Below are 24,278 nucleotides of genomic sequence, written 5' to 3' on the forward strand. Positions count from 1 at the left end.
AAAGTGTTTCAGCCTGATATGTTTTGAAATTATTTTACCTGGAAAATATGACTTCTCTGCAAGCTTCCAGAAGCATGTGTTAGTACCAGGAGGGAGTGGACAGGGTTTGTCTTACAGGAATGCATCCCCAGAGACAACTTTCAGCATAGTCTGTTTTCCAGATGTGTGTGGCACACACACATACACACACACACACCGATACATGCTCATACATCTCCTTGCACAAGGACACATATGGACTTTCACTGTTTGCCACTCCCTCTGAGCCTGAACAGGATGACTGATGCCGTGTAGCACAGCCAAGCATGTCACAGACGTACAACAGTCACATCAAGCAAACCACTGAGAGACATCAACACAAACACACACATGACATCATGCCCCATTCAACTTGCATGGGTGACTTTTTTTATTTTTTTTATTGTGCTTGACGTGTTCAGCACAGAAAGATCATCACCCAAATTTATAAGTAAGGTGGAATGTACCATGTGTTTAATGTTGAGGGTCACACTTTGTTCCCAGCTCAGCAGGACCACTGATGTAGTGCATATATTATTCGCTTCTGCCCTCAGTTATGTCCTCTCAGGTTCTGCTTTGCATTTCATATTTTTTAACCTGGTGCCTGATTCCTGGTGCAGTTTGAAGTAGAAGCTGTGACAGAAGAGTAGAATAAAATCCGCCTCACCATCCCAACATATGGTTGCACTTCTTTGCCCCTTGAGGCCCTGTGCGTGGGTTCATAATGTTTTTAGTCTTTTCTCTCATCCTCCCCATCTCATCCTCTACATATCTCTCTTGTGCACACGCACGCACACACACACACACGCACACATCACTGCTTTTGCAAATGTACTCCCTCCAAAAATGCAAAATGCATGAGGATGATTTCAGTCTGAGAGGAAGATTGCATTGTTCAAACGTGCTCGTCTGAAAATTACACATCTGGTGCCACAGCATCACAACATACACAATTTGGGATGGTAGAAAAAGGTGTTCCTTTTAATCGTCCCATGACAATTTAATAGCAAATGCTGTATTTTATTTGAATGGAAATGTTTTCCAGTGACAAGAAACAGTCGTTGCACAGCACTCAACAAATATGCTTCAAATCCAGTTTTATGCCACCAAAATTGTATTTATCATTCAAAGCAGTGGAGTTTGTATTTGGGCATATTTGCCAAGTGAGGTGTGGAATTTGGACCCAAAAGCAGACCAGAAAGGCAAGTTATAGTACTTATAAACCCAAAAAATAAATACAAAGTAACAACAGAGAGCAGGGCTGGATTCAGATGGCCTCAAAGAAAATACTTGATGGAGAAACCTTGTCTAATGACCTTGCGTGAGTGGGCTGGATGCAGAGAAACTTCATCGTACTAACAAAAGTGTCAACTCCAGCTGGAACCATGCTCAATTCGATATGACAGAATAAAGACTTGTATGAAAAAAATAACAGTGGCAAATACAGGACCCAAATACAGGACCTACGAGTAACAAATACAGGACCATAGCAACACAATGGCCCACAGTGACATCAGTATTAAAATATTTTCTTAACACTCACTGATTAAAACGAAGCTTTTTTTCCTCTATGTTATGCTAATTATAGTTAATTAATTTTCGGACAAAATACCATTCTAGATCTCATGAGAACAGACTTAGTCTTGCAGTTGTTTACTGATGAGCAGGTACACCAATAGAGATTCTGACGTTGACGTCATGCGTCCCAAAATGGCCGTTATTAGCGCAACCATTTTGGCATGATAGAAAACGTGTCTGCCACTTTGAGTCAACGGCAAACGCCACACTTTAACAATGATTGGCAGCTGTTGTGGACCAGCTGCCACAACGAGATCAGGCACACAAAAAAAGGATTGAGCATTCTCCAGGCTACCAAAAGAGAAACCAATGCGTAGCCAATGTTGAACTTTGTACATGGTGGCTAAATCAGCAGATGCTAACTGTTACCACATGCAAAATGTGGGGGAAATAATCAGTTTCATTCATTTGTGCTGCTACGGTTTCATAGATATTACAAAGTTGAATTTTATAACTGACCAACACCATAAAGAAGACTTTCTATGGTATAAATGACGGCGGCCGTGGCTGATTTAGCAGCTGCTAAGTTGCTAACGTACATAAATAACACTGCCAAGACTTGCGTCAAACTACCAACTTGGATGCCATTTTGAGCACACATAAAGGGGAAATAAATCCGGATACTACAAACTTGTAAAGTCTTTGAACGATCAGATTTGAAAGCACTCAACGGTGTAAGAGAGAAGGTAATTCCACATTAGCAGCGTCCCCAAGTTGAAAAAAAAAAAACCCTCCTGACACTTCATCGGCAATCCAACATGTCCACCACGCGCATGTGTGTCATGTACTTTTCATCAAAGTGACTGTCAATGCTCTTGGGCAGAAAGTTGACGGATAAACGCTAGTTTTCGCCCTCCACGCCCTTGTAGCCCATTAACACTGCGGCAATACTTTCCTGCCGGAGAGATGGCCGTGTTCAGAGAAAGTCACGTGACGTCAGGATCTCTATTGGTCATTCAAAGTCCACTTTGAATCCGTATCCAAATGTTAATGTCTCATGATCTCATCCCATGCATGATGATGGCTTGCATCATAACCTGCAACTGTAGCAGGCACGTCATTGCACATAGATGGTATGCGAACAGCTAGCTCAGGGTGAACTAGGCAGGTCAGGCACGTTCTTTGCACGTAAACATCCACACGCACACAATCACACAAGTCAGTCTTATTCCCATTGCCCATGACACTCCTGTCACCCGGGAAAGGTCAACACATTTACACTGTGACCTTTGAAAGCACTGTGCTCTCAGGAGCTGGAGAGAATTTTAATGGACTACAAGACTGTGTCTTCTGGGCGCTTTGACACATGTGTGTGTGTTTACTCGCCAGGAAGAAGGTTACAATTAGGCATTTGGTACACTCCAAGGTCTTAGCCCAAAACCTGAGAGACCAAGTAGTTAGACTTGATTCAAAACAGCAAACGACAGCACAAGAGACGCAAGGAAATTCTTGATTTGGAAAGCGTCCTGCTGTAACGTCTCAGCATGCTGACAGATAAGCATCCCATTAGGTGGCTAATGACTGGCATAACGGACGGGGCATAAATGCAGCATTAATGTCAGGAGCTTTCGCCAGCTGCGACAGCGCTTTTATGTCAGCCTTCTCGGCAGTTGGGGATTGGTCACAGTTCCTTTCACGGGAAGTTCCTTTAAGTAGACCAATTGTCACACTGTGTTTGCTCCCCTCAGTGCCTTTCATGGCATTTAAAGGATGTCACGAGTCATTCAGAAAGAGGAGCGTCATCAGTAGGATGCTTCTAATTGGTGTTAAGCAACACTACATTAGGTACAGCTGCAACTGGAGAGAATCGTCATAATAAACTTACTGTTAAATTAATACCTCTGAGATAAGTGAGAATTTATACTTTCCTACAGGCACATTTGTATGCAACTGTACCGGATCTGTGGCTAATTTTGTGGTCAGTAAGTCTGCAAATGGAAATATTGTTATGAACGTACTGACTGTTAACAATAAGAAACTGAGGTTGGAAACCGCTCCTGGCTTCAAGTCACATGACAACGTTGAATCATTGGCCTCACCCCAACATCCACATACACTTGCCATCTTGACCCAACTTCACATTCTGCCCACAGCTTGCTCAGCACATGTGCATTGCACACGTGGTGTGTTCTACTGAGTAGATTGGAGACATATTTGTAAAGTATGTTTGTTTGAATGGATGTGAAACAATTTGCTTAATGATGTCCATAATGAGAACTGGGTATTGATTCTAATTTCCTCAATCGATTCAATTTTGATTCACAAGAGTTCAGATTAATTCGATTTTGACTTTTGCCATTCGATTCCATTCACTTCAATTCAATCCGATATTGATTAATTATGAAACATCAATTCTTCTCAACTCATTCACTCCCAGACATTTTCACTGAAGCAACCCCCTTTATTCCCGGCTGTTTTACTGGATTTTGACTGATTTTGCAAGGCCCACTTAATATTGTGTTCTAATGCTATAAAAACATGGTATCTACCAAAAGAAAGATCAGAGTCTCTTCTTTCATCAGAGAAAAAAGTATATTTGTATCTGTTTTGCAGCTATTAGCATTAGAATATAGTTAAGTTTCATCATTAATCACAAATCTGTTTAAAACACTGGGTAAAACAGTTGGTTGCAACATGGCCCTTGTTGATCTCTTATACTCTGCTGCCACCTGCTAGCCGTTTTTTGTAATAACGACCATTGCTTTAAGGTCAGAGGCTGCATTAAAGCCTTCTGTATGCTAAAAAAATAACATAAAACATTAAACAAAAAAAAACGTTTAAGGGACCATGGCAATAGAACTTTTGGGAGCAAACATGATAAAAATTCCACAAACATTAAATTCCAAATTAAATTTTGCAGAGGCAGTAACTGGTTAAATGATTTAGTTTATTAATGAAAGTAACACGTTATAATCATTTCAGCAAGGGTGAGATGTAAATATTTTTTCTAATTCTAATTTAATAACTGTAAATATAAATTGAGACATTATTAATTATCTTAAAGTGCATAATGTCAGGTCTTTCATAAATTTAAGAAAGTACTTTTAAATTCACGTGAACAGTAAATTAAAAAAAAAAACAGTAAGATACAAAGAAAATGTTCTTAGGATTTTATAAGAAAAAGAGATATTAAAATAAGCGTTTCAATACCAGGTTCGAAAAGGAAAATCGATTCAATATTGATTATTAAATTTTTTAAACCCAGCCCTAGTTCATAAGTTATGTGTTGTTCATTGAGCTATAAGGTCACACAGCTATAAAATCACGCAGACACAACATGGCATAGCATTCTCCGTGCCTGGATCAGTAGGATGAGAACTCAAAAACGTTAACTGATGGCCTTAAAGCATCTTCTCTTGCTGTCAAATGAGCTGATCTTCAATAGAAAGCATTGGGGGGAGCGGGGTGATGTACGCTTTACATTGCAATGACCCCCCCCCCCCCCCCCACACACACCGCCAAAAATTTTCATTTGCTATTTGTGCCACACAAGTGCTTTGCCAGGACCAGTTGCCAGGCAACCAGCACAGACACCGAGAAGTGTCTGCTCTCAGCCAAGAAATAATCTGACACACAGCCCACTGTAATATTCTCAATTGTCATTTTCTCACTTTGGGTTTATGTGTTGAAACTAGCACTCAGGGGTGCATTAGTACGCTTCAAGCGTGGCGGTTGGTGGACTTTAGCTGGTCGCTGGCATGAGAGTGGTAACTTATCATGTGTTAGTTGGCAAGAATGCAAAGCACCTTAATTATCCAAAATGTGATAGCTTCATTATCCAAAATGTAACATTATTCTAAAAGCTGGAGTCTATCCCAGCTGATTTAGAGTGAGGGTTAGACTGCGGCACTGCCACACTTTGCATTTTTTTCAATTGGTTCGCTTCATATGATTTGTGAACTATAACATTTGATGACCCTATTGTTCCTGCAGAAATCACCACGCCAGCAGACACGGCCACGCCCACACTCCCTGCTCAGACCACCACCGTCGTTGCATCCACCACAGGTAGCAGCAAACTGTGGTAGAGAGAAATGGGGCACACTGCTTGCTGGCTCTCACGGTTGTTCTCCTCTCGACTCCACAGCTGCCACCCCCTCGCCGGCAGACGGCGTGTGTGACTTTGAGAACAGTTTGTGTGGGTGGACGCACGACCCCAGCGCCCCCCTTCTCTGGTCTTTGCACAGTCATGGTGAGTACCCTCATCAGTCAGCACCTCTGCCTGCTCAGCTGTCAAAGAGATGATGGTTGCTCCATATAGTGAGCTTTTGATGGACAAATGGTCTACAGGGGAATTGGGCTCAAGGATACCAAGCAAACATGATGCGGCTTAGCAGCTCACAATTAGAATGGGCGACTGTTAGCACTCCCAAGGTTTCTATTTACTACAGTGTTTATGTGTGAACTTTAGGCAAAGTTCCAATTTGGTCACAGAAAACTGCACAAGCAGAAATGTATTAAAGTTGAGCATATCACTGAGTCTAGACAAGATATGTTCAATTTAATGGAGTCTTTTTCTTCCTCATTCAACTTGCCTGAGTTCATTTTTCAATGTGACCAAGATAATTCCTTCAATTGAAATCAGCTAATTTTAGAAATGTGTGCCAGACAGACTGCTTTGTGTCAGAAACATACACACACACTAGCATGTGATTCAGCAGCAATTGGAGGAAAGAGGAGATTCCAAAGAGAAGCAGTCTATTATTCAAAGGCAGCCTTTTCTTCCTATCTTCCGACATCTAGAAAGAAAATATCCCGTTTTTTCCTGTATATCAGTGGATCAAAAGTGCTACTTTTGGCATGATATTAAATGTCATAGAAGGCTTATGTGTTTGTTTTCTTTATGTGTTCATTGCTTTCTATATGAAGTGTAAGAGATGGTTAGCCAAACCTTATTTTAAAATTCACTGTCTTTGTGAAATATTTCATTATTCCCATCTGGTGCAAATTAAACATATTTGTCAAACACCGGATGGTACCTGTATCATGTTCGTCCGACCTCAAAGCAAAGCGAGGACATTTTGCTCCGGTGTGACCTATATCGAGCGCCGTGCTGTCTCTGACAAGGTGCTTCAAAGTGACGTCTTTCAACGCAGCATTCAAGGCTTCTCCTTGGATTAGTTCAAGTTGGGGCTTACGTGCATAAGGAATCATTTCCAGCCGTCCACAGGCACCACATAGCCTTTGAATTCCTCGCTGGTGTCAAAGGTCCAAAATCCCAGCCAGGATAGTACAGGATCATTATGTCACCACTGTCGAATTACGGTTGATGTGTTGTTTCTCTCATTATCCGCAAAACATCTTCTCCTCATATGAACTTGCTCTGAATAAGACACAATGATGAACATTATTTAGCTCATTAGAATAGAATAGAATGAATGAATGAAAAGGTGCATGCAATTTGCAAGGTAAACACTTTCAATGACGTAGCAAATTGAGGGCCCCCACATTTGTTGGACTTTTACGTAGTTTAAATCATAACCTGCTCAAATGAAAAGCAATTGTCCTTTCGTTTTTTTGGGGGGGATGTTTGTGCTCTGTCGTCAGAAGGGAGGTCTCACGGGGCCTATTTTTTTGTGTGTTTATTTGTGTCTTGTTTGGAGGGAAGTAAGTATTAAGGGTGGGAATCTTTGAATGTCTCACGATTCGATTCAATTCCGATTTTTGGGTCTGCGATTCCATTCAGAATCGATTTTCGATTAAGAACAATTGTTTTATTCAAAATGATTTGATTGACAATGATTTTTGCTTCAATCTATAGATGTGCAAGGAATTGTAATGATCTATTCCAGTTTGACTCGCTAATGCTAATTAGCGCGTTACTCGCAGCACTTTTATTACTCAAAAGAACGATTCCACACTGATTTTTTATTTATTTATTGGAATAACTTGATGGTGACTTTTTCCCTCTACTCTCTAATGTGGCTACAACTTAACAGTGTATTAGACCGCGTGGAACCACACTGCCCCTCAGTGGCCAAACCGGGTACAACATAAACAACGCTCCAAATGAAGGCACACACAGACAAAGGCAAGACAGTATAAAATAATTTAAATAAAATCGATTTGGGGACATTTAAAATCGATTCTGAATCGTACTAAATGAGAATTGCGATTCTTATGAGAATCGATTTTTTGGGCACACCCCTAGTAACTATTGTTCACTGATGATGTCGTTCCTGTAAGTAACGGATGACTTTGCTCTTGTCTGCGATTGTGTTCAAAGTGTGTGTCGTTTTTTGTGAGAATAAGGATGAATTACTGGGGCTTTCTTTTTCCACATGGATGATTGATGATAATTGTGTCTCTGCAGCCATGAACACACACATAGTGTGCTTGTGCTACATTCATTTACCATTTACCTCAAAACAGAAGTCAACCTCCCACATTTTTTTTTTAATGATATGTTCTATGCAGCCTCACTAGTCTAAACACAGTATTCAAATTAATATTACATTTGTGGAATGCAAATTAAGCAGGAAAATACAGCCATTTTTATGGGCATTCAAAGGCCGGCCATTTTGTTTCTTGCTGTCAACTGAAGATGACGTCAATTTTGCACAGGGCTCAGGTAACAACCAATCACGGCTCACCTGTTTTCTGAGTTTGGTCTTGATATTGGTAAGCTGAGACATTACCTGTTACCTGAGCAACTGTAATGTCATTTTCAGTTGGCGGCAAGTGGAAAAATGGCCACCTCGCTCAGATGATTAAAAACGGCTGGATTTTGCTTCTTAATTTATATTCCATAAACACAATATTAATCCAAATATCGTGTTTAGATTACTTGGTGTTAAATAGAAATAAAAATAAAAAACATTTTATTTAGCGCACTACTGGGAACACAGATTTGGCTGATACAGTTATGATTTGTTTTACAGTAATTTTTCAGTAAATTCTCTGCACTATGATATTCACTGCTCATGTATTTTGCACAAACACACCCACATTTAATATGGAAATAACAAATGATCTCTCGTGGTGCTGCTTCTTCTTCAGAGCTCAACAGTCATCTGTATATCGAAGCCAGTCCAAAGACAGAGCAGCAGCGAGCTCGCCTCCTCAGCCCCGTGGTGCCGGCCGACACCGGGCCAGTGTGCCTTCTCTTTTCCTACCAAATGTGGGGGGAGGCCGAGGGGCACCTCAGGGTCTTGCTGCGAGACACCCACAATGAGGAGACCCTCCTGTGGACTCTAAAAGATGACCAGGGCCCAGTCTGGAAGGAGGGCCGCACTATCCTGCCTCGCTCACCTAAAAACTTCCAGGTAGTAGGGATGCAAGGATATCCAAACATCATGATACGATAAATATGACAGTATGAAACTTGCAATACAATAATTATCACGATATGTGATAATTATCACGTGTAAAAACTCATGATAATGCCAAAATAATAATAATAATAATAATAATAATAATAATAACAATAAAAGCTGTTATTAGCAGGGGGAAAAAGTACAATATTGTGTTTTTTTACATAATAGCAGCAGTGATGGAGAAATAGGCTTGGCCATGTCATTGTCATGTTCTCCTATCAATGAGTATCATGGTCTATGTAGTTCACAATGTTGTGTTCAGCTGATGTAGTAAAGTAATGTTTTTTGTTTGTTTTGTTTTCTATGGAGATGTTGAAAAATATTTGCAGGTATGACCTCAGTGGCCAAAACATACCTAATTAAAATTAAACTACACTAATAAACTAACCCCTAGAGGGTGCTAGAACTGCACAAATGGAATACAACCTTACCCTTTTAACAGATGTGCTGCTTTTAATATCGTTGACATGACGCCGACAATATTGTAGCAATTTTAATATTGCCATAACACGATATTGCAATTATCGTTACATCCCTACCAGCTTAGTGATGAACTCACTGGCTCTGTGGAAGCTTCACATGCAGGCAAGATAAATAATAGTCACCCGAAAAGAAGCCACGCTGTCTCTTTGGGTTGCATGATTGTTTAGAGTTGCATTTTTTACAGCCATCACACTGATGTTCTCATAAAAGAGTAAATTGCTTGCAAGCGAGGGGGAAGATGATTTCAAGTATGAAGTTGTTGCTTTGAAATCGCAAGCACTCTATTAAGTTTTCATCCCGTCTCTTCCTCCTTCTTGTCCCTTGTGTTGCCTTCGTTCTCCCCTCCCATGCTTCCTCTGTTCCTTCCGTGCCTCTTTCTTCTTCCTGCTGCTTAGGTTGTGATGGAGGGCTTCTTTGCGCACGGCACGAGAGGACATGTCTGGATTGACAACATCCACATGAGCTCCAGCACGCCGCTGGAGGAGTGTACACGTAAGTGGCACAAGCCCACACACAAGAGAGGGACGAGATGTACTTTTTTTGTTCTTTATTTGACCCAGCCGCCCTCTGTCACCGTCACCATCCTCTCCACTTGCACCTCTTAAAAGCATCAGTATTGCATGCGACGTGATAAACACCCCCGACATTCCTCCACATCCAGCTTTAGAGAGACGTTTTATTCCAAAACACCACCTAGTACATAGATGAAAGAGGCGAAGCGAGCGAAGGAGGGGCACTGTATAAACTCCTCCAGAAAAAAAGAAGAATAGGAAAAGTAGGCCATAAATGCCCTGTGGGCCCCCGCGATGCTAATCTATGTTTCATTAGATTTCTATTCTTCTCTTTCTCTCCTCCGTCTATCTCTTATGCGCACAAGCCGGTCGTATTTGTAAACAGAGCTTTTCCCGAGCCGTCAAAGGGAATTACTCGACAGGCTGTTTTCAAAGTAAACGGCGGAGCGGCTGGCGCGAGCCGAAAGCCAAGGCAGCCTCCTTAATCTGGCCTGAGTCGGGGCTTTGGAGATGGTCTTAAGCAGATCACAGACCAAGCTGGAGGTGCGCCGTTAGAAACCTGCCACCGGTTTCTGCCTGACATCCGTGGTGCTTTTGAGCCAGACCAGCCAGTGCGGACAAATGTGCGAGAAGTTGCATCAGTCATGGAGTGTGTCTATCGAGAGTCTAAACGGCTCAGCAGTCAAGAAAGCAAAAAATGACAGCCAAGCTTGGCTCCTTGGCCACGCCCACAGCGTGCTGGGATGCTGCTTATCATCCAACACAGTACGGTATTTCTCAGAATACACTGTTGGCGTTTCTGCCACAAGGCGTTTTTCCCTTTCCCTATACACAGGCAGCACATCTTTGTGTTTGCATTCCCTGCAATCAAAGTGAAGGCTCTGCTCTGTGGCTTCCCAAACAGTTGAACTGGACTCTGATAAACATCTTGAGATGCATTCTGTTGCCAGCGAACACAAATTGCATTCTCACAGTGGAGCCCAGTAAAGGCCATAATTCATGTGAGCTGTCTCCGGAATTAACTTAAATTTCCTCAGGAGGGCTTTGGTAGTCTTGTGACATTTATTTGACATTTGCCGCGCTTTTCATGTCATGTGTAAAGTTACCTAACAGTTCTCTCCCTCTCTCTTTCTCACTCTCTCGCTCCCTCCTCGTCACCCATGTTTTCGGACTGTCCTCACAGAACCCATCAATGCCTTCTCTCCAGATATGACAGGTGAGTGTATGATGTCACTTACTTTCTGGCCTTGCTGCTTCTGCTTGTTAGTATGCACCAGGCTGTGGGTTTTCGCTTGGCGGCACCAACATGTCTCGATGACAATATAAGCTGCACAAACTATCACATGACCAACTACACTGCAAGGGTTTCAGAATGAATACACACTTTGAAGACAGTTGGGTCAAAAGTAACCCAATTATGAAGTGAAAATGGACCGATGCACTTTATGGGTCAAATTGGCCCTTTCTGGGTTGTTTTATACAAAATAACCCAATTTTTTGACCCATGTAAAGCATCTGACCAACGTTTATGAGTTGTTTTACACAAAAAGACCCATTTCTTGACTCAAAGTTGGGTCAAATTGACCCAAGTAGTGGATCGATATATTTTTTTACCCATAGTTGGGTTATTTTTGACCCAACTGTTTTTAAAGTGCAAGCGGCATGTAGATATCACCAAACAAATACTAAACACCCAACTAATGAATGCCAGAATATGTTGATTAACAGAAAAAGATTTTGGTAATTCATCAGAGGTGGGCACTTCCGTCAATCGTCAATCATCAATTCCCGTCAGTAACGATTGCCACCTTTCGCTGCATTTTCAGCGAATGCTTCATGATGCGAAGCCTCGCAAAAATACACAGAATGAGAAGATTATTTTAGTTAACGAAAACTAAAATTAAAAAAAACAAATTTGTTAACAAAATAAAATAAAAACGAAAATGATTTTTTTTTAAACCAAAACTAACTGAAACTAGCAAATTAATTGTAATTATAGTGAGAAATGTCCTTAATTTTAGTTTTTGGTAATTCATTTAACACATGAACCTTTAGGGATGATTTTGTATATTTATTTTGATATTAACTGGAATTAAGGACATTTGAAAGTGTGTCGCACAGAAGTGACGTCATCTAGCAGCAGCCAATAGAAAAGCATCTTCAGATGACGTCACTCCTAGGCGACAATTTTGTATGCTTGACTTTTGACTCCAATGGCTCGGATTGCCTACTTTTTCATCTAATTTAGCCGAAATGCAGCACTAGGTAAGAAATGCATTATTTTCTTTTCATTTTACCATTGTGTTTATTAAATATTGCACATATGTAATATACATTTTTACAAAATACAACGAAAATTAATATTGGAACTAACTAAAACTAACCTAAAATTAAACACTAAAACAGAACCACCCTGAAAACTAATTAAAACTAACTAAATTTAAAAAACAAAACTCAAAACAAAATAAAAACTAAAATGAAAATGAAAATTCCAAAACTATAATAACCCTGGTCCTTACCCCAATCAACAGACATAAACCTGCTTCAGTCGGTGCTCAGTCATTCAGTGTATTTTTTTCGTGGCTTTGCGTCATTGTGCACTCGCCGAAAAGCGGGCATTGTCTTTGACGGGAATCGACGATTGGCGGAAGTACCCACCAATTTATTGTGTCCCAGTGGAAACAGGACGATTCTTTGCATAAGTGCAAATGTTGCGTGAAAGGCAAGTGAAATCAAGCACACCTCAGGCAGTCAGATATGAGGAAATCTTTTTCATGATCTCGGTTTGTGGCTCAGAGAGCCAGCCTGACGGGTTTTAAATAACTGTCTGCCTCATGAAAAATATTTAGAGCATCCTGCGGGACGCTACGAGATTGATGTTTGTGCTCTGGCATCTCATAATGTCCTCCAATAAGATAAGAGCTGGGTGGTTGCTGTCACTGCAAATATCACGTATGCCCACCCGTGCTCTCCTACGCCTTTTTTTTTTCACAGCATCTCACACAATAATATGGCCACGTATACACACAGCAAGCCCGAGCGTCCCTCCGCTCCGCAACTCACCTAATGAATGTGCACAGTCTGAAGCAGCAGCATCGGCGGCATGCAGCAACACCTTCTGTCGTTAAAAAACAGCTATGCTTCTCTCCTCCAAGTTCACTGTTGCTCTGCAGCCCTTTGAAGTTCTCAGAGTCAGATTTGGATCATGCTTGAGAAATTAATTTCTTTAGTCCCTGGATTGTAGATGTCGGTGAAAACTTGGAGTAGAGACTTCTTGGAAAGCGCTTAGGTTAGTTCTTCTCAATAAATGGAGAAGGGGTTCAATCCAGGGGCAACATTGTGAAAAGCTTTTGGCTCGTGGAGGAGAGGACTGGCCTGGAGGCTGATGCATGAGAAGAAAGGCAAAGTGAGAAAGCAGAATAACATGAGCTTGAAACCGATCTGCCAAGTCAAGCCAGTTTAATAACAAATCCAGCGAACTCTGGCAGCACTTGATTCCCATGTGGTGTCTTGTGAGTCTTGCATGGTGATGTAGTTGAAGGGCCTAACAAGAAGAAAAAGTGTGCGGGTGCTTTTCAATAATTATTTCAACTTGCTTTCACACCAAGTCATGTCATTGTGAATATGTGCATTTCCATTGGGCTGATTTCAAATTGATGGTCTTGGTGTGAAAATGTGTCCCCCCCCAACCCAAAGATGCATTTATGCACATGGATGCATTTGAATATTTCTTTGGCCATTTTTTTTCACTCGGCATGCTTGTGCATGCTCAGGTGCACGCCTCCTTTTTGGGATCGAAAATTGAGAATTTCAGAAACTGTAGCGCCACTCCTCTCTCTTCCTGTCGGCCAATTATTCTGTATCTCTCCACCAGGGGGAGGTATTCCCGTGCCTCCCTTCCCCATCCACTGGTATTACATTATGGCTGTTGGGGCCACCCTCCTCGTCCTGGCTGTGGCCATCTTGGTCAGAGCTCTTTGTTGCTGCAGACGACACCTAGCCACCCAGAAGAGCCAACAGTCGGTGGCCTATCACAGCTCCTCGCAGTGCTTCCAGTACTCTAATTGGTCCTCCAGTATGGCCGCCCCAGGGGTGGAGCCAGTGCTGACAGTGAGGTTGGACAGCCGAGACCGACACCGCACTCTCTGCTGAAATGAGCCGATTGGCTCGAGCGTTTGACGTCGGTGTCACAAATCACTCAAACTCATCAGGTGACAGCTGCACGGCTGAGGATGCAAGTGTACAAAAACAAATTGGTGTACTCACGAATGGATGTCGCTTTGGTTGCTTTTTTTCCCTCGTCGTCTCATTGAGGAGTTTGGTATTGACACCTGTCACACTGTGACCCGCTGATCCTGATGGCAGGGCTGCAGTGGAGGACTGGATGACTTATTTATCTACAGAAAGCCCCGACCATCCTCTTGGAACTCCCCCAGCATTGACTTCTACACAGACTTGTGGGCTGGGTTTAGCCAGCCAGAGCTGCCAAACCACCAGCTAAAACCAGACATCTGAGACACAAGAATGAATCTGGCTGGAGAAATGAACTCTGCTCTTGCTTGGACTTTGGCCTGTTGTAGTGGTGGCAGTGGGAGGGATGGAGGGGATCCATTATCATTTCCAAACAAGCATGTGCACAATTAAGAAATGCTGCTGGTGGGGCGTCAATCAGTGATGGATGCAGTCATCATCAGTGCTCAGTTTTTAAGCTCGTCTTTCATAATAAAGCACGTCTCTCCTCTCCCATTTTACGCATCGCACCACCCACTTGCGTTGTTCTCTCCGCATCTTTAGAGCCGCCTGGATGAAAGCCGCAAGGAGCCGATTTAAGTTATGGGTGTTTTCAGTGGGAATGTGTGCTGGCTTGTAAATAGACACAGCTGTCTACCATCATCCCTCTCTTGATATTTGCGCCTACCAATCCAAGAGTGCCATCAAATCAGCTGCTGTGTATTGCGGCATATTTAATTTCAAGATTGAGCCAAGGCACCATGAAAAGCAACAGCAACATGAAGCATTGATGATATTCTTTTTTTTTATTGGCAGTGTTTAACAGGAAAGTAGAACTTATGAGTCCCAGAATATTTCTATATATGAATGCTGAGATATGCTGTCTCCCAATGGTAATTACAGGATTACATTACAGCATATTAATACGGAAGTGCAGAACTGCAACTGTGGAGTAAACATTTTTGACTGCCAACTTGTTCCAACGAGATTGCAAATATGTGCAAACGTACACAGTACCGGTAAATTTTGTAGAGTAAATTTTACTCTGAAAAAGACTATATTCGGTCCCAGTCTAAACAGAGCAAACTTGACTTGTTGAGCCATTTGCAGCAATGAAAAGTTGCCACATTTTTCCACTTGCTGTCGACTGAAGATGACATCACCTGTGCTGAGGAAGTAGGTAATGATCAATCATGGCTGACCTGTTTTCTGGGTTGGTCAGTAAACTGAGCCATGATTGGTCGTCAGCACAGGTGATGTCATCTTCCGTTGACAGCAAGTGGAAACATTAGTATTTAAAGGTATTAATTGTAAATGAAAAATAATGAAGTTACCAAATTATTTCTGGACAATATATTAACTTTTTACTGCTGAAAATGCCCAATGAGTCAAGTATCCCTTCAATACTCGGAAGAGAGTAAAATATTCACCAAAAATCTCAACAGTTGAGGAACAATCACAGAACCTCAGGCTGGGAGACCTGCAACCCTAACCACTGACCCATGCCACTCCTACTTGGTGTCAGTATATCGCAGGTGTCAGGTGGAATCCTTGTAGCTCATTTTTGGTCTCCTTTGGGACACATCAGCAATATGTTAGCTAGCAAAAACTCTAGCATAGTTCAAGTGCTACAGTGGCTGTCTTCCATGCTGAAGGTTGTGGGCTCATTCCTTAACCCTTGAGCGTTTTTCTTTTTTCCTTTCTTTTTTTTGTTTTTATTATTTTACTCTCATCCTAGTGTAAAAATTTACTCTATTTACAGTGGGACTGAATATAGTCTTTTTTTAGAGTAAAATTGACTCTTTGAAATTTACTGTGTATCATACCCTAAATACTAAATACTTTTGCGATATTACAGAGCGCAATTTTCGAATCGATTCGATATGTGGCCGAATCGATTTTTAAACATAATTTTTTGGTGGGAATATTCAACAAAACGTCCTACTGTTCAAACATGAGACTGCAACCAGTTATATGCCTGAATTTTCAGATCAATTAAAACATTTTCATACAAATCTTACAGTGTACATGTACAAGTTTACTGATTAGTGTTTTCTAAATTTGAGTTTTAAAAAAATCGCAATAATCATTTTATAGATTTGTATCGAGATTAATCGGTATCAAATCGAATCGTGACCTATGAATCGTGATACGAATTGAATCGCCAGGTACTAGGCAATTCACAACTCTTATACCCAGTGGCATTATCGAACAACATGCTATGTTTTTATTATTTAGCCTACAATCACCTTTGAACGTATTTTCAAATCTGGCCGAATGAGTTTGCCATTCAAAAAGGTTTAGTCCCCATTGGCAGTTCCACACTTCTGTATATTAAAAGGAACTCCGATTGTAATGACTAGTTTGCTCTATAGTCTATATTATTTATTTGGTGGTTACTAACATAACTATGAGATTCATTTTACAAAAATCATTTCCAGTTCAATACATTTTGTAGAAACTTTATTTGGGCGTACGCCGCCATTGTTATTTACGTCGCAACGCATTCTGTGCATAGTGACGTAGAATGGCAGCTTGCTCTCTGCCGAGCAATGTGAAACGCGTATAAAGAAAGCAAGCTAAGCCTCTGTAGCGTTCCTACTGGGACGATCAAAACTCTTGAATACATGGTGACAGACGAGAGCACGGCGTGGGTGAGGGTGACTCTCCGGATCGTATGTTGTTTCTACGGGGTTCTTTTTAAAGCTTTACTCAAATACCATAAAAATATGCCTTACAGTGGCTATAATGACCACCATGAGGATGACATCACATAAACCTACGTTACTGTTTTGCTTTTTGTTTTGTTTTCCACCCACAATCTCATCTTTGATTCTCTTGCAGAAAAAAACAACTTAATAATACTTACTTAACCAATATACTCTTTTCCTGAACCACTTTTTCTTCTTAATAACTGTGTTTGAACCTACCGAGCTAATACCTGCGGTTAAAACAGAAAAGAATGCAAAGAACAATTTTATGTATAAGTGTGCAGGCTTGTCTCTTAGCATTTGCATATACTGTAATTACTTGGAAGTGAGGCTACAAAATGATGCAATGTTTCTTTTAAAATGGAATTGCAGCTCACATGCCACTCTGCAGGATGCACTTTTAGTCACTGCACTTTTGTCTCCAGAGTGGTTTTGGCTGATGCTGTGCTTTTAAATCAGGAGGGGGAGGGACTGGACACCTGGCTTGACACTTTTTCGCTTCAAGCCTCCAATACTTGTAATTAGTTAATGGACAGATAACATTTATTAAGGCTATGCAATGCACTTTTCCCTCCCTCTACTTGCACCACTCTGTAGCCTGCCAAGTTCAGTTGCCCTGGAAACATTTGTAATAACGCTATTGGCCATCGCAGCCCTTCAGATCGAGACGTGTGCCTTGCCAAGCAGTTACTCCCATTCCTGTACGCCTGCCAACCGCAGAGAGTACACAATACACACACACTTTCACAAAAAGTCTTCACTCACTTTATACGCACCTCTTAAGCGTAATCGTTTTGATTGTTTTCAAAGGAAGCTTTGTTATCTGATGACAAATTTGCATCTTTATTCACGCAGAATGAACGGTCTTATAACATCACTATGCTACACCTTGACTGTGTTTTTGACAGCAATGTATCATAATGATCTTTCTCTAATTAATAAAGTCATATTTTTCTACAATTTCAAGAGCTGCCTGTCATTGCATTTGTGTAAACATTGTACGACTGCATTTTTTGTACTGTGAAACAATATTTACAGTCCGCGTGGACAAATGTCCTCGTGGCATTACATATGCACAAAGTGAAAATTGAAGAAAAGAAAATGGCAGTTGTTCCTCCCTTGCAACTACAACAGCTTCCACTCTACTGGGAAAACATTCTACATGATGTTGGAGTCTGTTTGTGGGGATTTTTCTTTATTTGTAAAGAAGAACATTTACGAGGCCAGAGGTCACTGATGGTGGCTCAACATCTCTGTCTTACTTTATTCAATTTCCAAAGCTGTTTGGTGAGGTTGAGGTCAGGGCTCTCAAGTTCTTCCACACCAAACTATCCATCCATTTCTGAGAGAACTTATTAAGGTCTTGGGTTACCTTGACTGTCTTAATTTATCTGGTAACTACATTTCTGTTATTCTGAATGACTTGTTTGACACGTTATACAAACCCTCAGCACAAGCAAGTCGCTTCTTAATTGGAGTTCTATTTTATGTCACAATGGGGCTCAGCAGACTTTGGTGTTGACACATGGATTTGCGATCATAAATGGTGAACAGGTTTAAGATTTATGATTATAAGCCCCAAATTTTCCTAGCAGATGTTGGCGGAAAAATCACTAATAAAGCACCGCACACTGCAGGATAATTAACCTGAGAGATGTGACAATCAAGCGTTTGCTGACTTTGATCAGAAGAGAGGAAAATACTCAAATAAAGCTTGATTATTGAAACGTGTGTACCCCACTTTAAGTCTTTAAAGAGACAATGTGTAGATTTTGTAATTATTCAATGTTCATTAATTTTAAAAACCTACTATTAATTCATTCATTCCCAGACATTTTCACTGAAGCAACCCCCTTCACTCCCGGCAGTTTTACTGGATTTTGACTGATTTTGCAAGGCCCACAGAATACTGTGTGCTATTGCTATAAAAACATAGAACCTACCAAAAGAAAGATTAGAGTCTCTTCTTTCATCAGGAAAACAAAGGTATATTTGTTTCTGTATCTGTTTCAGTTTTTCAGCAATTAGCATTAGAATATAGCTAAGTTTCATCATTATTCACAAACCTGTTGAAAATATTTGGAAAAATAGCTTGTTGCAACATGGCGCTGGTTGATCTCTTATACTCTGCTGCCACCTGCTGGCCGTTTTTGTAATAACTACCATTGCTTTAAGCGATCTCTTCAGGTCAGAGGCTGCATTAAAGCCTTCTGAATGCTGTAGCATTAAAAAAAACATATAAATACGTTTTGGGGACCATGGAAATATTAAAATAGAATGTTTTTATACTTTTTTGGGAGCAAATGAGTTAATTTCAATAATATGCAAAAATAATATGTTCTATCACATTAACATAACTTTTAAAAATATATATAATCTTAGGTCTAGTCATTGCTAATTATATGACAACGGTGCGCCTTACAGCTGGTATGTTTCGCTAGCAACTTTCTGCTCACAACGATGACATGCTGACTCAGCAAGGCTGCAGAATCAATGATACTGAGCTCCCCAAAAAAAAAAATAATAATTTCTGCTTACGGGCACCCGAAGGAGAAGATCTTTGCAAATGTAGTAATTGGTGGTAGGCTTGCCAAGTGTGATCTCTCTGTGGCATCGTAGTGCACGTGCTTCAAAATGCACTCGCTTCGAACTTAGGTTGTTGCATTCTGTTAGTTCACCACTAGATGGAACTAAATTCTACACATTGTCCCTTTAAATTGGTCAAATAAAATAAGATTCAGGGGAAACGAAGGGTTTAATTACTTTTGTGTGTATTAAAATGTGTCTGGATCAGTGTAAAGGCAACACATGTTTTGTGCTTCTCTCTAGCAGTCAAGACACCCAATCAGTTTGGAGATGTGCGGTTGGACGGAGGCAGGGCACCACTGGGTGGAGGTAAGCAAATAAGTCTCTTTTCTTCAGATGTACAAAATTCCCAATTGACACACTTTGGTGCTGTCCTAGGTTTGCAGTTTCCAGAATGGAACACAGCATCTCCGTCGTTGGAACCTCCAGTGATTCCAGCCTCAGAGAAGGACAACTCGTGGCTGTACACGTTGGACCCCATTCTGGTCACCATCATTGTCATGAGTTCCCTAGGGGTCCTACTGGGGGCCGTGTGTGCGGGCCTCCTCCTTTACTGCACCTGCTCCTACAGCGGCCTGTCCTCACGCTCCTCCACCACACTGGAGAACTACAACTTTGAACTGTACGACGGACTCAAGCACAAGGTCAAACTCAACCAGCAGCGCTGCTGCACCGAGGCGTGAGGAGGAAACGAGCGTATCAGTTTTGCGAAAACCTCTCACTATTTTCTTCATTTGCTCCTAGCTTCACTTTAGTGTCAGAGACAGATCCCTGGACACATGGGCAAGTTCAAGTGAGCTCTCCTTTTCCTGTTTGGAAACAATGGCACAGTCCATTATTTTGTGGTGAAAGTTACAATGTGAAAACCCCTGAGGTGTGCACGATGGATTGCTCCATTCCAAGGCCTCGGACATGGAAATATCTACACATATCAACTTTAGAGTCCCGCCCCACCAAAAGACAACTGTTTCTAAATGATCATCATAGATTTGTAAGAGTTCTAGTTTTGAAAGTGCACATACAAAATATTGTGTTGGAAAGGTGGTAGGTTAGGAACGTGCTTAGCAAGCATCATTTTTGGCTCAAACGTGTGAACATGTTGGCCTGCAGCTCAGCTCTTCTGTCTGGCCTGTTGACTTTTTGTTCCATTGTGGACTCTGCTCCTCACTGGGCATGCCTTTGCTGTGGTATTTTTAGTCACTGACGTGCGTCAACTTTATATTTCTACACTCACTCTCTTTCTGTTTAATGTTTCTGTTCTGGCCCATGGCCAATTAGCTGATAAGTAGGGGACGAGGCACTGAAAGTGGGGGCGTGAAGGTTAGTGCGGTGGTGTGTTTTTTTAATGACAGGGAGAGTTATAGTCGTTGCAGACTGAAGGTCATGTTTTCTTTGTACTTAATGGAGAAAGGTCAAGGAGTTTTGCTGAGTGCAACCTATGGATTGCCGCCGAGGGCAGGAACTGACGACTGTGGAGGAAAGAGAAACAAGGCGAAGCAGAGCTAGGCCGCCAGTGACGCAACACTGACCGAGCACTGCCAAAGACAAGAAGTGAACATGCAGCCAGAAAGTTCTCATCTTGAGGTTGCCAATGGACACACATCAAGCCTTAAACTGGAAATGTTGAGCAAGCATACTGAGGAGACACCAAGGTGAGAGCGTATCCCGCTTTGGACCAGAGAAGCCATGATTTGAAGGACCTATCCCACCGCGATCAAAAACATTCACTGCACAAACCTCATTCAACTTTATTACATTTTTTTAGCTATTGTCAGCTGTCACAAAGCAAGTTGGGCAGTTGTTTTGAATACACCCCATACACGAATGGACTAAGTCTCAAGATGGCGATTGGGAGAGAAAATATTGATTGTGCTGTGATGCTACATTATAAATCTCACAACAGAACACCGACACGATTGGCTTGTACATATACATCTGCAAAGAACAAAGGTCACTCTGACACACACACACACACAAAACTAAGAACGAAGGCTGCCACAGTAATCCCCCACTATATTGCAGTTTAGTCTTCACGGATTTGTAATTGCAACACGTTCCTCTGAAATATAGCGGCACCCACAGCCTACCACAAATTGTTCTTATTGAGTGTCATCCTTCTGAAGCGCTGAAAATGGTTTGCTGCCCCATTCTTATGACAGACAAGGTAATTATTTTGTAAAGTAAGTTAGAACACCATAGTGTAATACTGATGCAGTAGTATGAACTGCTTGTGTGGGAAAAACACGTGTAGGCCATAACTATAAAATTCTGAAAAAGATCAACAGTAAGTATGGTGTTAATTGAGCATACTAATTCATATTAATGCCACAAATGTGTCGTAGTAATATATCAGTGCTGCGTCCCAATGTCGTAGATCTTTATTTTCATTGTATTGCACAGTTGATTTCTCATCAAGTTTTGCATATTCACTCATGGTAATTACCTTTACTTACATGTATTTATGAAAAATAGGGTCTGGTATTTTAGTATTTTCACTTTTTGCTGCAGTTTTCGGAACATAACACTCGCAAAAAAAAATAAGGTATCCCTGATCCCTGAGGTATATATTTGAGCCTGGTGACGTTATGAAGAAACACACCTACCATGAAGTCCATGTTTTACGCACACTCAATATTTCATCTCAATCATACACACACGCACACAAACAAGACCTCTCCTCTGAGGCCCACATCTCTGGACCCCACTGACTCTCTTCAAAGTGCCTTGGAGCCTCGGGGATCCAGCTTGCCTTTGGATCCAGTTCCAGACAGTCGCATGACACTGAGAGTGACCATGACAGCACCCCCTTTGACTGAGGAGGGCCAAACATTGAGAACGAGACGTCCTCTTGCACTGCTTGGACTGCTGCTGCTGCTGTTGTTGTTCTTGTTGTTGTTCTTGTTGTTTTAAAGGGGTCTTTGTACAGAAATGCTCTTTTTATAATTGTTTTGTTTATTGTTATGATTATTTAATAAAAGATTTATACCGTAATAGATAACAAGCCAGCATCATTTTTTCTCACCATCTAACTTGACTTCTCTGTAGACTTTTCAAAACAAACTTTTACTTTTAATTGCAAAAAAACACAATAATTGCTCACAAACTTATGCTGTCACATACAAAGATGTTATTTTGTGTTGACTGCCTGCCACACTGGGCCTCTAATCTCCCCATGAACTCCCATTAGTCTGGACCTCTGGTGGCCCCCATTTAGAGCGCCTACATCAAAGCTTTGAAGTGCGTGGCATCTCAGCCTCAGCCGCCCAACCAGCCCCTACCCCCAACCACACACACACAAAAATATACCTTGCAATTACTCGCGTTCTCTTTTCTACAGTGTGCAAAGTCTCCCACACACGGTTCCATTTATCCACACAGTCGTTCCTCACCTAAAAGTAAAGCTTGTTAGCAAACACAGCCGCAGACTGTCAAAGCTTCTGTGCCATTTCTTTGTGGATGCCTGTAATGCAGCCGAAGATTATTTGCCCGAGACTTTTGGGAGGAGCCCGTGCAGTTGTGACGAACCATTAAATGAGCGGGCTCAAATTAGCTCTGCATTATTTAGCTACTTCACACTCCTGAAATGTGTTTTTTATTCACTGTCAAACATGCAGACGTCATAGCTTATTAACTATGACAACATGTAACCACTCAGTAAGTATGGAATAGTAGCACAGGGTTGCCTGTCAGAGGTGTGCGAAAGCTGAAGGTGCATGTGTTGACGCCTTGCAGCAGTGGTGGCAGTTAGCGGGCTCCGGTCTGTGACGCGACACAGCAGGCCAATTACTGCCTCTGAATACAACGCAAACCCTCACCAGTCCACACTGGAGGAGTGTAACGCCATCTGCTCATGAGTTTGATTGATCCCGGCAGAACAGCCACCATATCACACAAACGGGAAATTACCCGAGTGGCCAGATTGTCATTGTTCCATACCACCTCTTGTTTTCTCAAGCAAATCTAACTTAACTTTATTTTCTTGTTTGTGTGTAAGCCAAATTGCACATTTTCTTTTTTTCTTTTTATCAAAATGTAAACTGCAGGGCCTTTTTCTTGCCTTCACCAGATCAGAGAGTTTTTCACCTCTGAAGCCTTCAAAAGAAAAAACCCTGGCGCCACGTAAAGTGATAGGCCAGATTGCAGAGGGAACCGATTTCAGGGTTGCGCTACAGGAAGTGACTGGAACGCACAGCCAATTATTTTGGAGGTAATCTGAAATAATCAAGATATAGGAGCAGGTCATTACAGTTCAACAAACACTAGTATGCAGTGTGTATGGATACAATAGAAGGCAGCACGATGGACTCACAGTATGCATGTCTCACAATGTAGTGGTCCCAAGTCTGAATCTCATGCAGCTCAGGCCCTCTGTGGAATTGTATTGTTCTTCCCATGCTTGTATGTGTTTTTACTGCAGCCCCCACCCCTCACCACCACCGTTTCCGAAAAACGTGCATGTTAAGATGCTTGCATGCAAAATTGTCCATAGGTGTGAATGTGAGTGTGAAGCAACTACACTGTAACGAATTGACAGGAAATAACTGGCAAAAAAGTTAATTATTGTAAAATCTCAGTACATTACTCTTTTTATTTTTTTAACACGTATTTACAGTATATAAATCACAGTTACTTTCTGTATTTACTTTTACAGCAATTCACTGTAATCTTACTGAATGCTTTGGAATGTGGGATTAGACCGGAGCACCTGGAGAAAACCCACACAGGCACGGGGAGAACATGCGAACCTCACCCAGGAAGGCCGAAGCCCGGACTCGATCTCACGCCCTCAGCACTGGGAGGCGGACGTGCTAACCAGTCATCCAAATCAAATCAATCCTCGTTCC

The 24,278-nt window shown here is 41.5% G+C and overlaps 1 protein-coding gene across 4 annotated transcripts in view; it reads left to right on the forward strand.

Annotated features, from left to right (window-relative positions):
• The window catches only part of nrp2a (neuropilin 2a), a 69,541-nt gene extending 47,116 nt beyond the window's left edge, over nt 1-22,425 (forward strand). For 2 of the 4 annotated variants that reach the window (XM_077551537.1, XM_077551553.1), the window contains 7 exons: nt 5,530-5,604; nt 5,684-5,788; nt 8,596-8,861; nt 9,791-9,887; nt 11,091-11,123; nt 19,678-19,743; nt 19,813-22,425. In XM_077551537.1, the coding sequence (XP_077407663.1) occupies nt 5,530-5,604; nt 5,684-5,788; nt 8,596-8,861; nt 9,791-9,887; nt 11,091-11,123; nt 19,678-19,743; nt 19,813-20,117 (947 nt within the window). In that variant the 3' untranslated portion in view covers nt 20,118-22,425. Of the gene's footprint in view, nt 1-5,529; nt 5,605-5,683; nt 5,789-8,595; nt 8,862-9,790; nt 9,888-11,090; nt 11,124-13,781; nt 14,414-19,677; nt 19,744-19,812 lie in introns of those variants that run through there. The other 2 variants (XM_077551543.1, XM_077551547.1) reach the window with 2 other exon arrangements.
• The last annotated feature ends 1,853 nt before the right edge of the window (nt 22,426-24,278 follow it).

Source organism: Vanacampus margaritifer, chromosome 1 (genome assembly GCF_051991255.1).
Source record: "Vanacampus margaritifer isolate UIUO_Vmar chromosome 1, RoL_Vmar_1.0, whole genome shotgun sequence".
Lineage (NCBI taxonomy): Eukaryota > Metazoa > Chordata > Actinopteri > Syngnathiformes > Syngnathidae > Vanacampus > Vanacampus margaritifer.